Source organism: Podarcis liolepis, assembly GCF_965112155.1.
Source record: "Podarcis liolepis genome assembly, chromosome: 2".
Classification (NCBI taxonomy): domain Eukaryota; kingdom Metazoa; phylum Chordata; class Lepidosauria; order Squamata; family Lacertidae; genus Podarcis; species Podarcis liolepis.
In genome coordinates, this window is record NC_139555.1 from 104,537,707 (window position 1) to 104,556,130 (window position 18,424).

The 18,424-nt window shown below is 45.6% G+C and overlaps 1 protein-coding gene across 2 annotated transcripts in view; it reads left to right on the top strand.

Moving 5' to 3' along the window:
- Window positions 1-17,876, top strand: part of P4HTM (prolyl 4-hydroxylase, transmembrane) — a 31,134-nt gene extending 13,258 nt beyond the window's left edge. The window contains exons 3-10 of one of the 2 annotated variants that reach the window (XR_014523038.1): window positions 1,654-1,844; window positions 3,391-3,487; window positions 7,834-7,996; window positions 9,717-9,902; window positions 10,608-10,698; window positions 12,890-13,013; window positions 13,453-14,221; window positions 14,622-17,876. Coding sequence is in view for 1 of the 2 variants with exons in the window: in XM_083492202.1 (XP_083348328.1) it covers window positions 1,654-1,844; window positions 3,391-3,487; window positions 7,834-7,996; window positions 9,717-9,902; window positions 10,608-10,698; window positions 12,890-13,013; window positions 13,453-13,670 (1,070 nt within the window). In the remaining variant the exon portion in view is untranslated. Of the gene's footprint in view, window positions 1-1,653; window positions 1,845-3,390; window positions 3,488-7,833; window positions 7,997-9,716; window positions 9,903-10,607; window positions 10,699-12,889; window positions 13,014-13,452 lie in introns of both variants that reach the window. The other variant, XM_083492202.1, reaches the window with a different exon arrangement.
- Window positions 17,877-18,424: the final 548 nt, after the last annotated feature.

Genomic DNA, 18,424 nt, shown 5'->3' on the forward strand with positions numbered 1-18,424 from the left:
TTAACATACTCCTGCATTACGGAGTGGTATTCACCCAGACCTTTTGAAATTAATGCCCCTAACTTAGCCATGTTCATTAATTTCAGAGGTTCTCTCTTGAGTAAAACATAGCTGAATGCCACCCACAGTGCAGCACCCAGAATCCACCAGCCCTGTGACTCAGGCAGCAGCAGCCCTTTCCACTGCCAGTCCCCAGGCATCCCTTCTGGAGAGGAGTCGGAGTCCTCTCGTGCTGCTTACAGCAACAGCTTGGGGGCACAAGGCAAGGCTGGGATGACGAACCTTTTCCAGCGTGGTGCTGCATTCCTTCATGTGTGGAGTGGGAGCAGCCTGCCAATGACGCACATGGCCAGAGGCAAAACACTGGGCAGACCACTGGGTGTGGCTGTTCTCTGTACAGCAAGTTGCATTCTTCCAGCCATACAGTAGTTAGAAGGTTCTGTTATCTCTCCTTCCTCCATCCAGGCAAGCAAAAGGCATCAGAGTTCAAGAACACATTCCAGCCATGCCAGACCCCTAGAAGAGGATGCTGAGCACAGCTGGGGATGTGTGCAACTTGAAGATGGGGGCCTGTGGCCTGGGGGAAATCCCATGGGCTAGGCAGGCAGGCCTGGTGGACCACCCTGGACCTGAGGATCCCCATCCCTGCATTATCAGCCAACATTTATTTGCAGTCAACGGACCAGTAGAATGTTTTATAACATCTCTGGTTTTTATGACATCCTTGTGTTGAGACCCACCCACAGAGCACCCTGGGCAGGAGGCCTGCAGAGAAGGAACGCAACCTAAGAAGATTCCACCTAAACATTAGGAAGAACTTCCTGACAGTAAGAGCTGTTCGACAGTGGAATTTGCTGCCGAGGAGTGTGGTGGAGTCTCCTTCTTTGGAGGTCTTTAAGCAGAGGCTTGACAACCATATGTCAGGAGTGCTCTGATGGTGTTTCCTGCTTGGCAGGGGGTTGGACTCGATGGCCCTTGTGGTCTCTTCCAACTCTATGATTCTATGATTCTCTTGGGACAAGGACAATAGACTTTTGCCAATGAACTGAAGGAGCAGCACACGCAGCAAGTGGAGACATTGACAGCAGCCACCTCCAGGGGCTCACTCAGTAGGGCAAGAAGTAGGGAAGCAGGAGAAGGAAGTTTGAGCCCCATCAGGAGAAGCAAATGTAGCTCCATTCACATGCTCGGTCAAAAGCAATTGTGTTAGGGGCAAGAGAGGTTGAGACTCCAAACCCACAGGCAGTATAATCACCACAGAGCACTTCCCTTCCCCATCCCCTCAAGCAGCAAGCAGTTGGACAAATCATGGAGCAGTCATATTCCCCAGCCCAGTATAGATACCAGGAGGGGATCTAGCCAGGTGGAACAGCTTACATTTCATGTGCAGAGGTCCCAGGCTCAAATCAGGGAAATAATCTTTAGGCAGGCCTCCTCCTTATGAATTGAAAACGTTTTTGGTTTGGCAAGCATGTGGTTTAGTTCCCTGTGTCTGTTTTTAAATTTTTCATTGATTCTATCAAAGATGGTGGCTATATGTGTATTAGTTTCTTGTTAATATTTTTCCCTTGCAATGCGAAAATGTTAAGAAAGCTGCTTGTGTTTTTTGGTGTTCACCTTTTGATAAACAAATTCACTTTTCTCTCCTGGTAGAAATTCCAGACTTCCTGAGTGAGGATGAATGCAAGTTAATTATCCACTTGGCTCAGCTGAAAGGGCTGCAGAAAAGTCAGATTCTGCCCACAGACGACTATGAGGAAGCAATCGAAATGATAGATATCAGCCAGATGGATATATTTAATCTACTGGACCACAACCAGGATGGACAGCTGCAGCTCAAGGAGGTATTGAGAAGAGCACGGGTTGATATTCTTGATTCATAACGCCTAACATTTATTTTCCTTATTGGGAAAGTCTTAGCTGTCATATCATTGAATCCCAGCTTTTCAGCATCTGTTCTTGTTTGTTTAGGTTTCTTAAATGCGCTATTAACTTCTTGCTCCCGTCATTTCTTTGCCAGCTTTCTTGGTTTTCAGTTACTTTTCCAAGTTTTTGAATATTAAAGTTGGACAATTGTTAGAATATATAAAACTTACGCTCACTTATATGTGGATCTTAAACCTTTAACAACATTTAATTAAACACAGCTGGATTGATTGCCAAATCAGGCTGAAAAAAAATAATTATCTGCGCCCTTACCATTCTCCAGTACAGTGGTGCCTCGCAAGACGAAATTAATTCGTTCCGCAAGTCTCTTCGTCTTGCGAGTTTTTCGTCTTGCGATGCACGGTTTCCCATAGGAATGCATTGAAAATCAATTAATGCGTTCCTAGGGAAACCGCCTTCAGACCAGGTCCGGTGACAGTCTGTCCCCGACCTCTTCTGAAGGCGGGGGGGGGGGGGGACAAGGGCTTTTCTTCCCACCCCCAGCATTTTAAAAAACCCCGGGACAGCGGAAGACTTCTCCGCTGTCCGGGGCGATCTTAAAATGCTGGCGGGCGGCATTTTAAAATCGCCCCGGGACAGCGGAGGACTTCTCCGCTGTCCGGGGCGATTTAAAAGCCCCTGGGAAGGCAGGCAGGGGGGACAAAGACTTTTGCCCCCCGCCAGCCTTCAGAAGAGGTCCAGGACCTCTTCTGAAGGCCGGCGGGGGGCGAAAGTCTCCGCCCCCGCCTGCCTTCAAAAGCCGTCGGCGACAGCGGAGAAAGGCGCTGCCTTTCTCCGCTCTCCCGGGAAGGCAGGCAGGGGGGAGCAAAGTCTTTCACCCCCCGCCGGCCTTCAGAAGAGGTCCAGGACCTCTTCTGAAGGCAGGCGGGGGGCGAAAGTCTTTGCTCCCCCCGCCTGCCTTCAAAAGCCGTCCGCGATAGCGGGAAGCGCTTCCCTGCTATGCCAGACTGCTTTTAAAATGCTGGCGGTGGGGAGCAAAGCCTTTCGGCCCCCGCCGGCCTTCCTGGACCTCTTCTGAAGGCCGGAGGGGGGGAAAGGCTTTGGTCCCCACCACCAGCATTTAAAACAGGTCCCTGGAGATTTCCCTATGGGCTTTCGTCTTGCAAAGCAAGCCCATAGGGAAATTCGTCTTGCGAAGCGCCTCCAAAACAGAAAACCCTTTCGTCTTGCGGGTTTTCCGTCTTGCGAGGCATTCGTCATGCGGTGTACCACTGTACTTTATTGTCCTTCTGGAAGCCCACCGCATATGGCCAGATGTAGCGCTAAACCATAGTATAAGTTCTATGAGAATAAGCATAGGCTTCCCCTGGACTTTCACCCACCTACCCTGCAACACAGTACAAGTTCTCCCAAGTACACTATTTGTGTGTGTGGATATACACTGGATTCAGTTTTACATTCTCACCCATAGTTGCCAAGAAAGCAAACTCTTTGTAATTTCAGGTACTGACACACACCCGTCTAGGAAACGGCAGGTGGATGACGCCTGAGAGTATCCGGGAGATGTACTCTGCCGTGAAAGCAGACCCAGATGGCAATGGTGAGATTAATGCTTCCTTCTGATAGACTGTGCATTGTAGCTGTCCTAATTGTTTGTTTGTTTTGTTTTGTATATTAAGGATGCTTAAATGCCCCAATGGATGTGTTGCTGTGTATTTTAATGATGTGTTGATTGTATAGTTATAGGCCACTTAGAAGCCATTTGGGCATCTAAGCAGTATATAAATTAATAAATGATTATAGGCATGTGCAGATCGGGGCTTTGGTTTCTGCATGAAGGGGGATTCCATGTCATTGGAATTGTGACCAAGAAGGCCCTGCTGCATCTTTCCACCCTGCCCCATAAAGGTCAAGGTAAAGGGACCCCTGACTATTAGCTCCAGGCGTGGCCAACTCTGGGGTTGCGGCGCTCATCTCACTTTATTGGCTGAGGGAGCCGGCGTACAGCTTCCAGGTCATGTGGCCAGCATGACTAAGCCTGGTGAACCAGAGCAGCACACGGAAATGCCGTTTACCTTCCCGCCGGAGCGGTACCTATTTATCTACTTGCACTTGGATGTGCTTTCGAACTGCTAGGTTGGCAGGAGCAAGGACAGAGCAACGGGAGCTGACCCCGTCGCGGGGATTCGAACCGCTGACCTTCCGATTGGCAAGTCCTAGGCTATGTGGTTTAACCCACAGTGCCACCCCGCCCCATAACACACCACAAATCGAAAGAAGCTTCATATGGAGGGAGAAAGGCATTGCCTGAGGCAGGCTGGGCAAGGTATAAATGCAGCGGTAATGTGTACAGTGTGCGTACAAAACCATATATTTGTTTTGCTTCAATAGTAAAAGAGTTGCCTGGAGATGTAGTATGCTTCTCAGCATGCACTCCACCAGCACAGAAGGTCCACTCTTTTGAGACAGTGCCTTTTTGTCTGCTTCTTGCTGGGCAGTTGGAAGCAGAGGTCAGTTTTCTCCATCAGATTGCCCTCCAGCCCCTCAGCTTTAGGCTAGTGGTTCGGTGGTTCCAGGAGCCTTCCAAGCATCCCGCTGGCCTCTTCAGACCTCCTGCTGCCCGGATGTGCGCTGCGATCTCTCCTGCTCTAATTAGAGTGCCTTCAAGTTGAACGCCTCTCCGTTTCCTAATCAAATTAAGTCAGCGGGCAGAGTGCACCCACTCACTGCCAGGTTGCCTGATGATCTGCACGGCCCTGGAGAGGTTGCTTTGGAGTGGGAAAGAGCACTTTGGTGAATGGAGGACGGGGCTCCAAATCCGGTGTGTAAGCCCTCGCCCTGGTGCCCTCTGGGCTTGTGACGTCTTTGGCAGAGACCAGGGAGGATGCACTGTTTGGTTTTTTCAGCACTGTAAACACCACTGAACTAAAGAGCTTCAATTAAGGTCTCGGTGCCCCGTCTAGGGTGTCCTCACTTTCTGAGGGCTGCTGTTTCCATTGTAAGCAACGTGGCAGCAAGAAAGCCAAGGGTCATAACCTGGATGTGGTGATAGATCATGGAAGGCTGAAGCTGATGATGGAATAGTGGGTAGAAAATGTGTGCGTGCACTGGAAATAAAGGATGATCATGGCTATCCTAAGCTGACCTCTCCTCCCAAATCTATTCCCTTTGCTTAAGGGAATTAAGTGTAGACTAGGACTGTTGTTCTGTTAGTGTTTGTGTGTACATGGCAATTTGCTTAGAGTTTAGCGTCTAGAACAAAATTGGGGTTTATGTTTGTTTTTAAAACCTTTAGCCTTTCTGGTGGGGAGGAAGCTGGAACAGAAACATGGAAGTGTCTGTAGGACTCCAGCGCTCAAGGGCAGTGCTGCTATAACCTACATTGCTGTCCTGTCATCTAAACCTCTAATCATATCCATTTTTCTCCAAAATATCTATTGTGCCCCCAGTACTCCCTAGAGAGGCATATTTGTTTGCCCAGTACACAGAGAAAGCATTTGGGTGCTCCCTATATATGATGCTCCAATTATAATGCACATGCAATGGTAGTTAGTTAGCCGGAGTTGAAGCTTTCAGTATTTCTCATTCATTGTTAGACTTGCCAGTTTCCTATATTAGTTACTCATGTGTGCACAGCATTTGAGCCACCAATGCCAAACTTGCAGTACTGAAGTATAGGACCAATTCAGATATCTAGCTTATTATGCCGAGATACGCACAAGTCTTGTGCCTGAGGACTCTGTCCTTGCAGAGTCCCTTCTCGCCTCCCTTCTTCATGTGCTGTGGTTGAACACACACACACACACACACACACACACAGATTGATTAGCCATATTTTCCTATTATATCTGAACCAGGAAACGATGGTTACCAGGTTCAGAATAACCAGAAACTTAAGAACATCAGAAGAGCTTTCTGGATGAGGTCAGTGCCCCATCTGGGCCCTCCATCCTGTTTGCACGGTGGCCAAACACATGTCTTTGAGAAATCTGAAGGCAGGACCTGAGTGCAGCAGCACTCTGCCTGCCCACTTGTGATTCCCAGCAGCTGACATTCAAAGGGATGCTGCCTCTGACTATAGAGGTAGAAACAGCCTGGTTGGTTTATGATCCCGGTTTGTTTTGAGCCCTATAACCATAGTTCCTGGTTTGGATGCAATGGCTCATTATGGTTACTTAATCCAGGACGCGTTCAGTCACAGTGCACTGAGAAGGGAAAGGGGCAGCTCTACCAGAGTGACTGAGGAAGCCACCTATGATGCCAGCCTGTGCTAGCTGGCTCTCCCACCTAGTCACCTTTTCCTGATGTGTCACAGACAGTGAGAAAACAGGCAAAGAGGCAAACTGTCAAGGCCATGCACTCCAGCAGGAGAGCACATGTCTCTCCTTATGTGACTCATGCACACTGGCAGCTTTTGCTTGAGTGGACAACAAGCAGTGGTGAGCCCCCTGCCTCCCCAATCCATTCTGAAGGGTCCCCCGTCCCCCAGGAGCACATTTGGGGAGTGTATGAGAGGTTGCTGACCAGAAGGGGGAACGATTGAAAACTGCTTCTCTCCCTGTTTGGCTGACAGAAGCAATCAGCTGAAACTTTTAAGATCATCAGTCTCTGAAGGACCATCAGATAGATAGATAGATAGATAGACAGACAAAAAAATTCCTTTCAACCATGTGCTATTTTAAATTCAAGTATTGGTGCAGTGGTACCTCAGGTTACATACGCTTCAGGTTACAGACTCCGCTAACCCAGAAATAGTGCTTCAGGTTAAGAACTTTGCTTCAGGATGAGAACAGAAATCGTGCTCCAGCGGCAGCAGGAGGCCCCATTAGTGGTGCTTCAGGTTAAGAACAGTTTCAGGTTAAGTACGGACCTCTGGAACGAATTAAGTACTTAACCTGAGGTACCACTGTAAACAGTTTTCCCAAATGAGTGTTTTGCCAGTTTTAAAATATATTTACAATACAATAATCTTTATTGTCATTGTCCCATACAGAACAACGAAATTGAAAAATCTACATAAGACATGCAAAAACCAACAATCCTGCTATCCCAGCTATCCCAACCTGGTTAACCCCCTAAAAACTCTTATACTCCATTTTTAAATACAATATACTCCCATACAGACTCCTTACAATGTGTTTAAAACCAAAATCGCATTTGGGAAGAAACTGTTTCTCAGGCAGCTAGTCCTAGTCTTTATAACCCTGTACCTTCTTCCAGAAGGCAGAAGCTGAAAGAGATCATTTTCAGAGGTACCACAAGCGAACATTGGAACAGGCAAACCTTTTCTGTCCTTCATATATTTTTCATATCAGAAGCATGGCTTAGTTCCATTACCTTGCAATACGCAATGGAGAGCCAGCATGGTTCAGTGCCTTATGTGTACGTCTTGGTGTCGTCGTGATTTTGGGAGCGGTCATAATGAAAATGACTCCTGGGCATGCACTGCTGATCTTCAGTTGTGTTTTCGGTCCCTCTGTGCTCACCTGTAGTATTTGTAACCTGGAAGCTGTGAACTAGGTGCCAGCCTCTTCATTTGGAAGGGCAGTCTTCTCCTTCGGTGGTCTTTCTGCAGTCAATTTTATTTATACCCCACCCTCCCCAGCCAAGACCGGGCTCAGGGTGGCTAACAACCAATAATAAAAACAAGTTGATTAAAATACAACTTAAAAAACAAGATTAAAATACAACATTAAAACATTAAGATGCAGCCTCTTCACAGGAGGAGAAAGGAAAAAGAAAGAGGGAGAGGGAATCAACCTGATTCTAAGCCAAGGGCCAGGCGGAATAACTCTGTCTTACATGCCCTGCGGAAAGAAATCAGATCCCGCAGGGCCCTGGTCTCATGAGACAGAGCGTTCCACCAAGCCGGAGCCAGTGTTGAGAAGGCCCTGGCTCTGGTTGAGGCTAATCTAAGCCTGTGCTTTCTTCTCATTCTTCCATTAGGTGTGCTGAGTTTGGAGGAGTTTAAGCAGCTGAACATTCGGGATTTCCACAAGTATATGGGCAGCCAAAAAGTGAAGATGACTGACCTGGTGCGGAACAGCCAGCACACATGGCTGTATCAAGGCGAGGGAGCCCACCACGTCATGCGCTCCATACAGCAAAGGTAAGAGGGACTCACAGATATTTAAAACAGAGAGAGGTTCGCCATTCCTTGCAGCCATACTTGGATCCCACTCAGTTTTATTATATTAGAGAGTTCTCAGCTGATTAAAAAGCATTTCTGTATTATGAATTGCCTGTTGTTGTTTTTAAGTTATCAATTAAAATTTAAACACGCATGGGCTCCTTTAAAGGTGCTAAAAGAATGTGATTACTGATAAGGGCATAGTAACTTGAAAATGCTCAGTTACACTTTGAAAAGGCTTTTTTAAAAAAATCTCATTCCCTGACCACGTAACCACACGGTGATGCAGCCAAAGCGAGGCAGTGAGGCAGCTCAGCGCCAGACTACGAGACGGTGTGTTAAATGTGTATGTGCATTCAACAGGTCTTGTCTTTACTTTAAGATAAACCAATGTAGGAGGGCGGTGGTGCACAGGTAAGGTTTTAACCCTTTCCTCCTGTGCTGCAGTTCCAGTGCAAATCTACCCCCACCCCTGCCCAGTAGGCATTTGCCCTGGGAAGAAAATTGGCACTAACACCAGTAGAACCCTCATCCTATGGAACTGGGAGTGCAGTCCTAAGCATCTTTATTCTAAAGTGAGTCCCATTGACTTCATTGAGACTGCCTAGAAAGCCTGCTTAGGACTGGAACCTGAAAGCACCTGCTCCTTTTGGGGTTTTTTTGGTGTGGTTTTTTTTGGGTGTTTTTTTTTTTTTTGCAAAAAATGCTTAGATGATAGTGAAAGTGACTGTCCTTCCTGAGGTTAACTTCCATGCTTCTTTATGTGTGAGGCAGGGTTTTCTGCATTCAAAAGAAAAATGCTTCTCTTCCATTTGATCATACAAGTGATCAAATCCATTGTCAACTGGCAGTTCTTATAAAAAAGAATCTCAATTATGTTTTGTAAATAAACATTGAAAATATCTCTCTGTGTATGTTTACACACACACACACGCCACAGGAGGAGCAAATGTAAATACGATGATGATGGTTAATTCAATTTATATACAGTGGTACCTCGGGTTAAGTACTTAATTCGTTCTGGAGGTCCGTTCTTAACCTGAAACTGTTCTTAACCTGAAGACCACTTTAGCTAATGGGGCCTCCTGCTGCCGCCGCACCACCAGAGCACGATTTCTGTTCTCATCCTGAAGCAAAGTTCTTAACCTGAAGCACTATTTCTGGGTTAGCGGAGTCTGTAACCTGAAGCGTATGTAACCCAAGGTACCACTGTACTGCCCTTTATCACAAGATCCCAGGGCAGTGTCCAACATTAAGAACACATTTTTGGGAGCACAATAATAAGAACATAATAAAAAGCATAATTATATTCTATATCATTGACTTAGATAGCTGCTGTGAATGTCAGTTGCTTACCATCTTGAACTTGTCGAGTAAAACATTTCTGTCCCTAGAGGTGTTCACATGTTACATTCAACAAGTGTATGATCTGTGTTGAGCTGTGCATTTGTACAGTTGGTAACATTCAACACGTATACAGTCTGTGTACTTAAGTGCACAGTGACAGCCGTACAAACCCACAAGCGCACACTCTTACACTTACATGTGTGAAGACAGCTTATACCTACGTTCAGTGTAATGTGTGAACAGGTACCCTATCCCAGGGCAAAGGGGATGACAGCGGCATGTGGGGACATTGGTTGAGTAGCAAGTATAGTTTAATAATTCAATGGGCATGTCTCTGCTTCTCCTCCTTTAGGGTGATTCACTTAACCCGTCTGCCCTCTGAGATTGTGGAGCACAGTGAACCCCTGCAGGTGGTGCGATATGACCAAGGCGGGCACTACCATGCCCACATGGACAGTGGACCGGTGTTCCCTGAGACTGCCTGCAGTCACACCAAACTGATTGCCAATGAAACTGCTCCATTCGAGACCTCGTGCCGGTTAGTCTAGAGCCTGAAGAGAAAACTACCCGTCTGTAATCTGTTCTTTCCCTGTTACTCCATGTTTTGTTCTGAAACAGAGACTCCATCATGTTATTAGGGACATAAACATTCAAGTGCAAATCAGCTGGCCTCCCTTAACCATGGAGAGGTCAAAGAACAAAGCTTGCATGTGTGCTTTCCAGTTATAAGTTAATGAAGACGAATGCTCAGTCAAATATTCCTCCAGAACATCATGCTTCTCTATGTGGAGGCTTTTTATGCACCTGAAGACTGTTGGCAATAGGCAGGGGCAAAATTTCTCTGAGTCCTACTCTGCGTGTGACGTTATTATTTGAGTCTATAGCTATAACCATAACCATGGTTCTGCTCTAAACCTGAGGTTTGTTTTGCTTTGCTGTTTGTTGTATACATTTGCTCAGGGTGGGGGCACAGAACAGAGCATGTTTTTACTTTCTGACCTGTGAGTTGGCCCGAGAAACTGATGTAGGAATTATGGGATGTCAGTCCCACTGAATTCATATAGGATTGCAGCCTAGGTCACAAAAATGGGGGATTAATTTGTGAGTAGATGGGCATAAAATTGTAAATTCCAAGTAGATGTGCATAGTATTTTACTGTTGCATTGCAAACCTGAAGGGGAGGGCTAAGCAATTTCAATAACTTTGAAGCCTAACCTGTGCTAATGGCCCCTGCCTTTCACAGCTACGTGACAGTTCTGTTCTACCTAAATAACGTGACCGGAGGAGGAGAGACCACTTTTCCGATAGCTGACAATAGGACCTATGAAGAGCTGGTAAGGTTCTGTCCTTCTTTGTGGCCTGGGCATGTTTAGCTGGGCATGTTTAGCCTGGAGAAGAGGAGGTTAAGGGGTGATATGATAGCCATGTTCAAATATATAAAAGGATGTCACATAGAGGAGGGAGAAAGGTTGTTTTCTGCTGCTCCAGAGAAGCGGACACGGAGCAATGGATCCAAACTACAAGAAAGAAGATTCCACCTAAACATTAGGAAGAACTTCCTGACAGTAAGAGCTGTTTGACAGTGGAATTTGCTGCCAAGGAGTGTGGTGGAGTCTCCTTCTCTGGAGGTCTTTAAGCAGAGGCTTGACAACCATATGTCAGGAGTGCTCTGATGGTGTTTCCTGCTTGGCAGGGGGTTGGACTCGATGGCCCTTGTGGTCTCTTCCAACTCTATGATTCTATGATTCTTGGAAAACTATGTTTTCTTTGAGTACTTGTGTTAAACATGAACACCTGGTAGATGGCTGAGAAACCGTACCTTTCCATGTATAATACACCCCCATGTAAAAAAACGCCCCCTATTTTGTGGGACTCAAATTTAAGATGGCTCAGAGTTGTTGAGCTTTTTGGGGGGGGATTGCCCAATTGCCGCAGCGTCAGCCAATCAACACCAGCCCTTGATACAGCAACCAATAACACGCCCAATAGTCACTGACAGCCGCGGCAGCAACCAATCAAACATCCACCCTATGCACTACCCATGTATAAGACGACCCCCACTTTTTAGCATCATTTTTAAAGAAAAAAACCTACTCTTATACATGGAAAAGTACGGGAATCTGCAGACCTTTTGCTAGTGACTGTGTTACAGATGCATGCATGGCATCTTCTGCTGTTGCCCCTGTTTTTTCAATGCTCTCCCTGATACCATATAGGAAACATCAGCAGTTAACTGCTTCAGACATCTTTTAAAGATGTTTCCCCACTCCCGGGTTCCCCTGTTTGTTAAATTGGATCCTGTCTTTTTGATACTACAATGCTTGTTGCACTTTTGCTGCTGTTTTAATGGTTTTATGGTATATTTTTAGCATTGCCCATAGATAAAGATCAGAGCTTTCCAAACTGTGTGTCGTGACACGTTAGTGTGTCGGCTGCAGTGTGTAGGCATGTCGCATAAACGCTCCCCACGCTCATTCCAGGGCTGGAAAGGGGTTAGTTTAACCTCCGGTTTGCTATTAAAACTGAATTACTGTGTCGCAAAATGATGTAAAACTGAATTACTGTGTTGTGAAATGATGCATGTCTGAAAAGTGTGTCACTAACATGAACAGTTTGGAAAGCTCTGCTATTAGATATAGGGCACCTTTTTAGTTAGTTCAAGATTATTGGAAGTGTTTAGTCTGATAGGGGAAGTCCAAGGATGCCTCCAGGTGTGTCAGTTCATGGCACAAATCATTGTGCTGTACTAATATGTTGTAGGTGGGTGGGGATCCAGATGGTTTTATTCAAGATAACACCCCGTTACAAGGAAATCCCTTCCTCTCAGCGTTCCGTTAACAACATTTTGTTTCTAGAAAAAATGCAGCTTATTATATGGCATATGGTTGCATGAATGTACTGGCTATTTTGTGCTACAGATTTTGGATGTGCAAATCAAATCCTTGCTCCACCCTCCTCCCCACCAGTCCATGTTATTTTCTGAACTCCTAAAAGATTCCCACCCCTTTTTTATTCTCTAGAAGTTGAGGTGAATGCTCCCTTACTATACCATGCAAACATGAGAGCACTGAAGTAGCGCTTCAACTGCTGAACACCACCAAGCACTGTGTCTTAGCACTGTGAAATACACACACACACACACACACACACACACACACACACACACTTTTTAAGGCCAGATGCTTTATTTCTTATTTCACCTGCAATGCACACCTCCCCGTTAATTTCAGTGGAACATACTTCAAAATATATGTACTTGAGCATGACAGGTGAAGTATGCAAACATCCTATAGCTATAAAATGTACCATATGGTTTGTTTCATTTCTGAGGTTTGTTTGTTTTTTTAATCCCACCTCCCCTTAGAATCAAGACGGCTTGAAAAAATATGGAACTGTTCTATGTAAATGGGAACATATGTAATGCTAGTATAGGAGGTCCTGTGCCTTGATTTATTTATTTGTGGTTGATTTGTTGAGTTCCTGGCATGCAGCACAATAAGGATTATTTCCCTTTTTCCCTTCCAGTCTCTCATCCAGAATGATATTGACCTACGTGACACTCGTAAACACTGTGATAAGGGAAACCTACGTGTAAAACCCCTGCAAGGCACTGCTGTTTTCTGGTACAATTACCTGTCAGATGGAGAAGGTAATCTGTCCTCTCGTGGCAATCGTCTGCCAGGATGTCTGAGCTGCATTGCCCAGTGGGGTGTAGTGGTTAAGAGCAGTAGACTCGTAATCTGGTGAACCGGGTTCGCTTCCCTGCTCCTCCACCTGCAGCTGCTGGGTGACCTTGGGCAAGTCACACTTCTCTGAAGTCTCTCAGCCTCACTCACCTCACAGAGTGTTTGTTGTGGGGGAGGAAGGGAAAGGAGAATGTTAGCCACTTTGAGACTCCTTCGGGTAGTGATAAAGCGGGATATCAAATCCAAACTCTTCTCCTCTTCTTCTTCTTCTTCTTCTTCTTCTTCTTCATGCCGATTTGCCAGCCAAGGGTCAATAATTGGAGGAATCCCGGGGGTTGAGCTGTTGTCGTGTGATACCTGGCTTCTCTCAGGAGTGGTTCATGGGTTCTTATTTCCTTGCAGGCTGGGTTGGCGACCTAGATGAATATTCTTTGCACGGAGGCTGCTTGGTCACTGAAGGAACCAAGTGGATTGCCAACAACTGGATCAACGTTGATCCCAACAAGAGGCGACAGTTCCAGTTCCAAGAGGAGATGGCTCGATATACAAACAGTGCGGACGAGGACCAAAGCGAGTGGACTGTGGACAAATCCTACAGCAACGTACATGTGGAGCTGTAGTGCTTGGAGATGCCTTTTCGTGGACTTGGACGAAACTTTTTTGCACTAGCCATTTTCAGCCCTCTTTCTCCCACTTTCCCCCCATCCCCGCATATCTCAGCAGAGATTGCTAGCTGCGCTCCAGCCTAGACTGGAGAAAACAAGAGACTGGATAGGGAGGTATGGTCTGGAATGCACTGTGAAAGAGAACTGGTGAGGCAGGAGAAATGACCGTGGCTGGGTTGTTAGGGTGCAGTTCTCACCTGCATCTTTTTTTTAATGTCTGGATTTGGTTCTAGGTCTCTGAGCGAGCCTTCCCCATGGCATGTGCAGTCAGTCAGCCTCCAAGTTTGTTGCTCTTCTTCATCCTGAGCCATTTCCCCCCGCTGGAATGCAGTTCTTCTCCTTGAGCTGGGTTTGCAGCTCTGTTCCTGGCCCCTTCCCACCTGCTGTCACAAGATCTCCTCGTAAAGCAGCAAAACTGATCTCAGAAAGTGTCTCTTCTCATTCTAGGTGGTTCTCTATGGGGCAGAGCTGTCGCTCCTCGCACTCACAGGCACAGGTCATCATAAGTACATAATAATAGGTAAACGTTATGTAAGGGGGTCTTGAGCAGCTGTATGTTAAGGAAGATGCAGGGGTTGAAGGTGCTGGAGTCATTCCGGATGATTTCTAATGCTCATCATGGAGAATTTTTCTCAGGGTCAGACTTGGTTCTGAATAAGGACATGGTTCTGAAATATTTATTGTGTTGATTATCGGGGGGAGGGAAGTGTTCAAGTGTGCAATAGCAGCTGGTGTGCTGTGTTTGTTGAGTTTTTCATTTCAGTAACTTGATTTGTGTGCTCAGTTGGGTTTTCCCCCTCTGTGAGTCTGTTTGGAAGGAGTTCTCTCCCAGCCCCAGACATGGACCACTCCATTTAGAATCTGCTTTGGGCCAACAGCATACTCACATCATGTTCCTTCTTGCAGATGGATATATACAATCATGAACGTAAGAAGATTCCTGTTGGATCAAACTAAAGGCCCCTGTGTACCAGCAGCCTGCTTTCCACAGGGGCCAATCAGATTCCTCTGAAAAGCAGGACATGAAACTGATGGTCCTTTTCCATTGTTGCTGCTCAAGAGACAGTAGAGACGTGAGTGGCGCTGTGGTCTAAACCAATGAGCCTCTTGGGCTTGCCAATCTGAAGGTCAGCGGTTTGAATCCCCACAACGGGGTGAGCTCTTATTGCTCTGTCCCAGCTCCTGCCAACTTAGCAGTTCGAAAGCATGCCCAGTGCAAGTAGATAAATAGGTACCGCTGCAGCGGGAGGGTAAACGGCGTTTCCGTGTGCTCTGGTTTCCGTCATGGCGTTCCAATGTGCCAGAAGCAGTTTAGTCCTGCTGGCCACATGACCCAGAAAGCTGTCTGTGGACAAACGCCAGAAAGTGAGATGAGCGCCATAACCCCATAGTCGCCTTTGACTGGACTTAACTATCCAGGGATATTTCACCTTAACCTTTTTGCTCAGGAGACACATGGCATCTGAACATGGAGAGCGGGATTCAGCTAATGAGTCCTATCAAGGGAAGCCCTGTGCAAGGCCTGCCGCTTTGCACCCTCTGAAATTAGTTTTGGGGGAATTGGGAGAACCCCTGGAACAGCATGCGGAGGGAGAAAAGGAGGGATTATTCCACAAGGCAACCCAAAATTCTTGCCTTGATGGAGTAATCACCTAAGTGCAATGTTGAATTCCTCCCTTAGCTTTCATATAGCCATCATGGGTAGTTGTTGATTGCCTTATCCTGCATGAATTTGTCTAATCCCCTTATAAAACTATCTAAACCAGTGGCCATCATCTTGAATGCCATAAATGTATTATTCATTGTGTCCAGAAGTACTTCCCTTCAGTTTGTCCAGAATCTCTTCTGCACCATGCATAATTTTACAAACCTCTTTCATGTTTCCCCTTACTCAATTCCCTGCTCCCCAAACTAAAAAAAAAAACAAAACCCAAGCAACAGTCCTTTTCTGCCCCTGTTCCAGCTCTACAATATCTTTTTTGAGATGAGGCTAATCAGAGAGGCTTTCCCCCTGTAATTGAACTTGAAGCGTAAGCCAGAGTTGGCCCTTTTCCCTTCTGTGTTGGCCTGAGGATATATTTCTTTCTAATAGGTGTCTGTAATAAAAAGGAAGTGGTGTTGGAAAAGGAGATGAATTGGAAAGATACAGTGGAACTTCAGTAAGATACAGAGAAGATTCCTGTAGCATTCAATGAGACCACAGGAAGCTTGCAACTGTAGACAAACACTTTCATCGCTGTTAGGAAAGCTGGGGTTAATTGCGTGGCGTTTTTAATATATAATTGAAAGATAATTTACAAAGATAATTTACAATTACAAAATCCCTCACTGTTCAACATCTTGAGATAAGGCAAAATGCAGGGTTTGGTTGTAGCCATCACTGTAGAGGCTTTGGCCTTGCAGCTCATAATTTGTAATAAGTTGTATCCTTTAGGAAAGCTATCCACATTTAACCCAAAATATATGGATCTATCTGCCATGTAGCTCTCAATGCTGGTGTTGGAAATCCCAGACTGGCTGCTCCATCCTGATGAGCAAATATATAATTGTCTCATCCCCCCGCCCACACAAATATTTTTATTTTGACATGATTGTTTCCTCCTGATGCCTTGAGGTTCTGAAGTAGACAAAGCTGCCTTTAAGGTGGCCATCTTGCAGCTAGTTATCTAGCCGGGTGCCTCCATTGCTGTCCAAAGGATGCTAAGTTGTATGGCATTTTCCTTGCTTTGATAAGTTGCCATTCCTACACGGTAGCTCTCCCTGAAGACAGAAACTGATGTTATTGTGGAATGTTGATTGTTGTATATATTGAATCAGTTTATGTCGGCAGCAAGTGAATTTCCATTCCAAGGAATGAGTGCATCCCATGCATCCCTTTTTGCTGGGGTCCTTGTCGATTGCCTTAGTTAGAGACCTGTGCAGCCTGTGACCTTCCAAGCCAAACACAGCCCACCAACCTGGCACATGCTTAAAAACTTCCCCACTCTGCCACCTTATTTTTGTAGTCCCAGGCAGGTCCCGGTTGCTTGTAGTCAGCTTGGTGGGTCACGAGTTGTGTAGATCAGCCTTAGTAGTGTGCTTTATAACGCAGAAAGGTTAAGGCTTGTGACCACTACATGGCCCTGCCAGATGAAAAAATGTCACCCCAGTCCTCCACAATATCCTTGTAAGCTTCATTGATTTTGGTGCAGGTTATTTTAATGAAATAGGCCTAAGGTTGCGACTTTTCTGCAGTCCCGCTGCAAGGTTTTGTGGGGTGAGGAGAGTGAAGTAGGTGTTCTTCTGATAGGATACAACGAGGATTCAGTATCCCTGAAGCGTCTTGCTTTCCCTGGTATGACTTTGGAAATTTAACCGCATAGCAGATAGTTTACAAGCCAATTTAAAGTTCTTAGCGGTCCCCTTTAGGAACTGTTTAATAAGAAGAGTCTAGACTCAGCTCAAAGGTCCTGTCTCATTTAGTACTTATGAAATGCCAAAAGGCTGGACAGGAAATAGACCTCCTATTTTGCTGTTCATTCCAAACTAGGACTTTGCAATCTTGTTTTGAGTGTGTTCATGCGTGTGCTAGAGAGGCTATTCACCTCTAGCTTGAGATATTTATATTTTACTAGCAGAGACTTGAAGTGTAGAAGAATGTAGGGCTTTGATTGAGGTATAAGAAGCCATGAATTGGATGAGGATGTGATGCCACCTTTTTCCAGTTTGCAATCTACAAAACCAAAAACCCCTGGGCCACGAATGGGGAAGCGCTGCAAGCAGTTGCATGGCCTGTGGATTGTGCAGTATCCCACACCCAGGACCGCATGGATGTTTGCCTGGGCTCAGGTACCTGTACTGGAGTGGGGGGAGGGTGGTGTTAGCAGAGAGGTTTGCTTTGTGAATCATGTACTTAATTGCCCCAAAGGCATGACATGCGTATCCAAGCCCACAGCTGAACCCTTTGCTAACCTTAGCTAATATAAGTGACTTGATGTTGCCGGTTGCATTGATAGGTAACTGGTCAGCGTTGGATTTTTTATTTCTGTGTGTTCCCTACACTTGTGTGTTTTGCAAAAAGTTGGTTTTTTTCCTTATTATTTAATATTTATTTTATTTATTGTTTTCCACACACAGATGTCAGGTAGCTTGTCTATCCTGCAAATAAAAGTTTGAAACCTAGCTGTTATCTGTACATTTTCTTTGCACCTCCCATTCCTCATTGGGGTATGAAGTTATGCATTCCACAGATTACTATTTTCTACTCTTAAGAACTGGGGCACCATCTAATTTTGTAGTGGGGCCCAAAGCAAGTCTCTGTTCATTAGTCTCTCAGTGCCTAGAATTTCCAGGCTTGGCGTTAAACTGCAAACAATCCCCCCACCCCACTCATCTATTTATTTTCTGCTCTCTCTCTCTAACTGTAAGTGATTAAAATGCTTTTTCTATAAGCATAAGAGGTTTTTTTTAAAAAAAAAGTGATGATGTTCTTGCCCGTTTTCCTTTATATCCAGTGGTGTTATTCCTAAAGCATTTAAATTACAAAAGTAAGATAAAGCCAGAAGCAGCTTTTTCTTAGTGAAGACCTCACTTGGAAAAACAATATAGCTCAGGAAGGCCCAAGAGAGACTCCATTTTCTCAGGGTCTTGCAAAAGAACGATGTTAAAGAACAATGGATGACCTCCTTCTACCGGTCCACAATAGAAAGTGTTCTCACATATCGTATCAC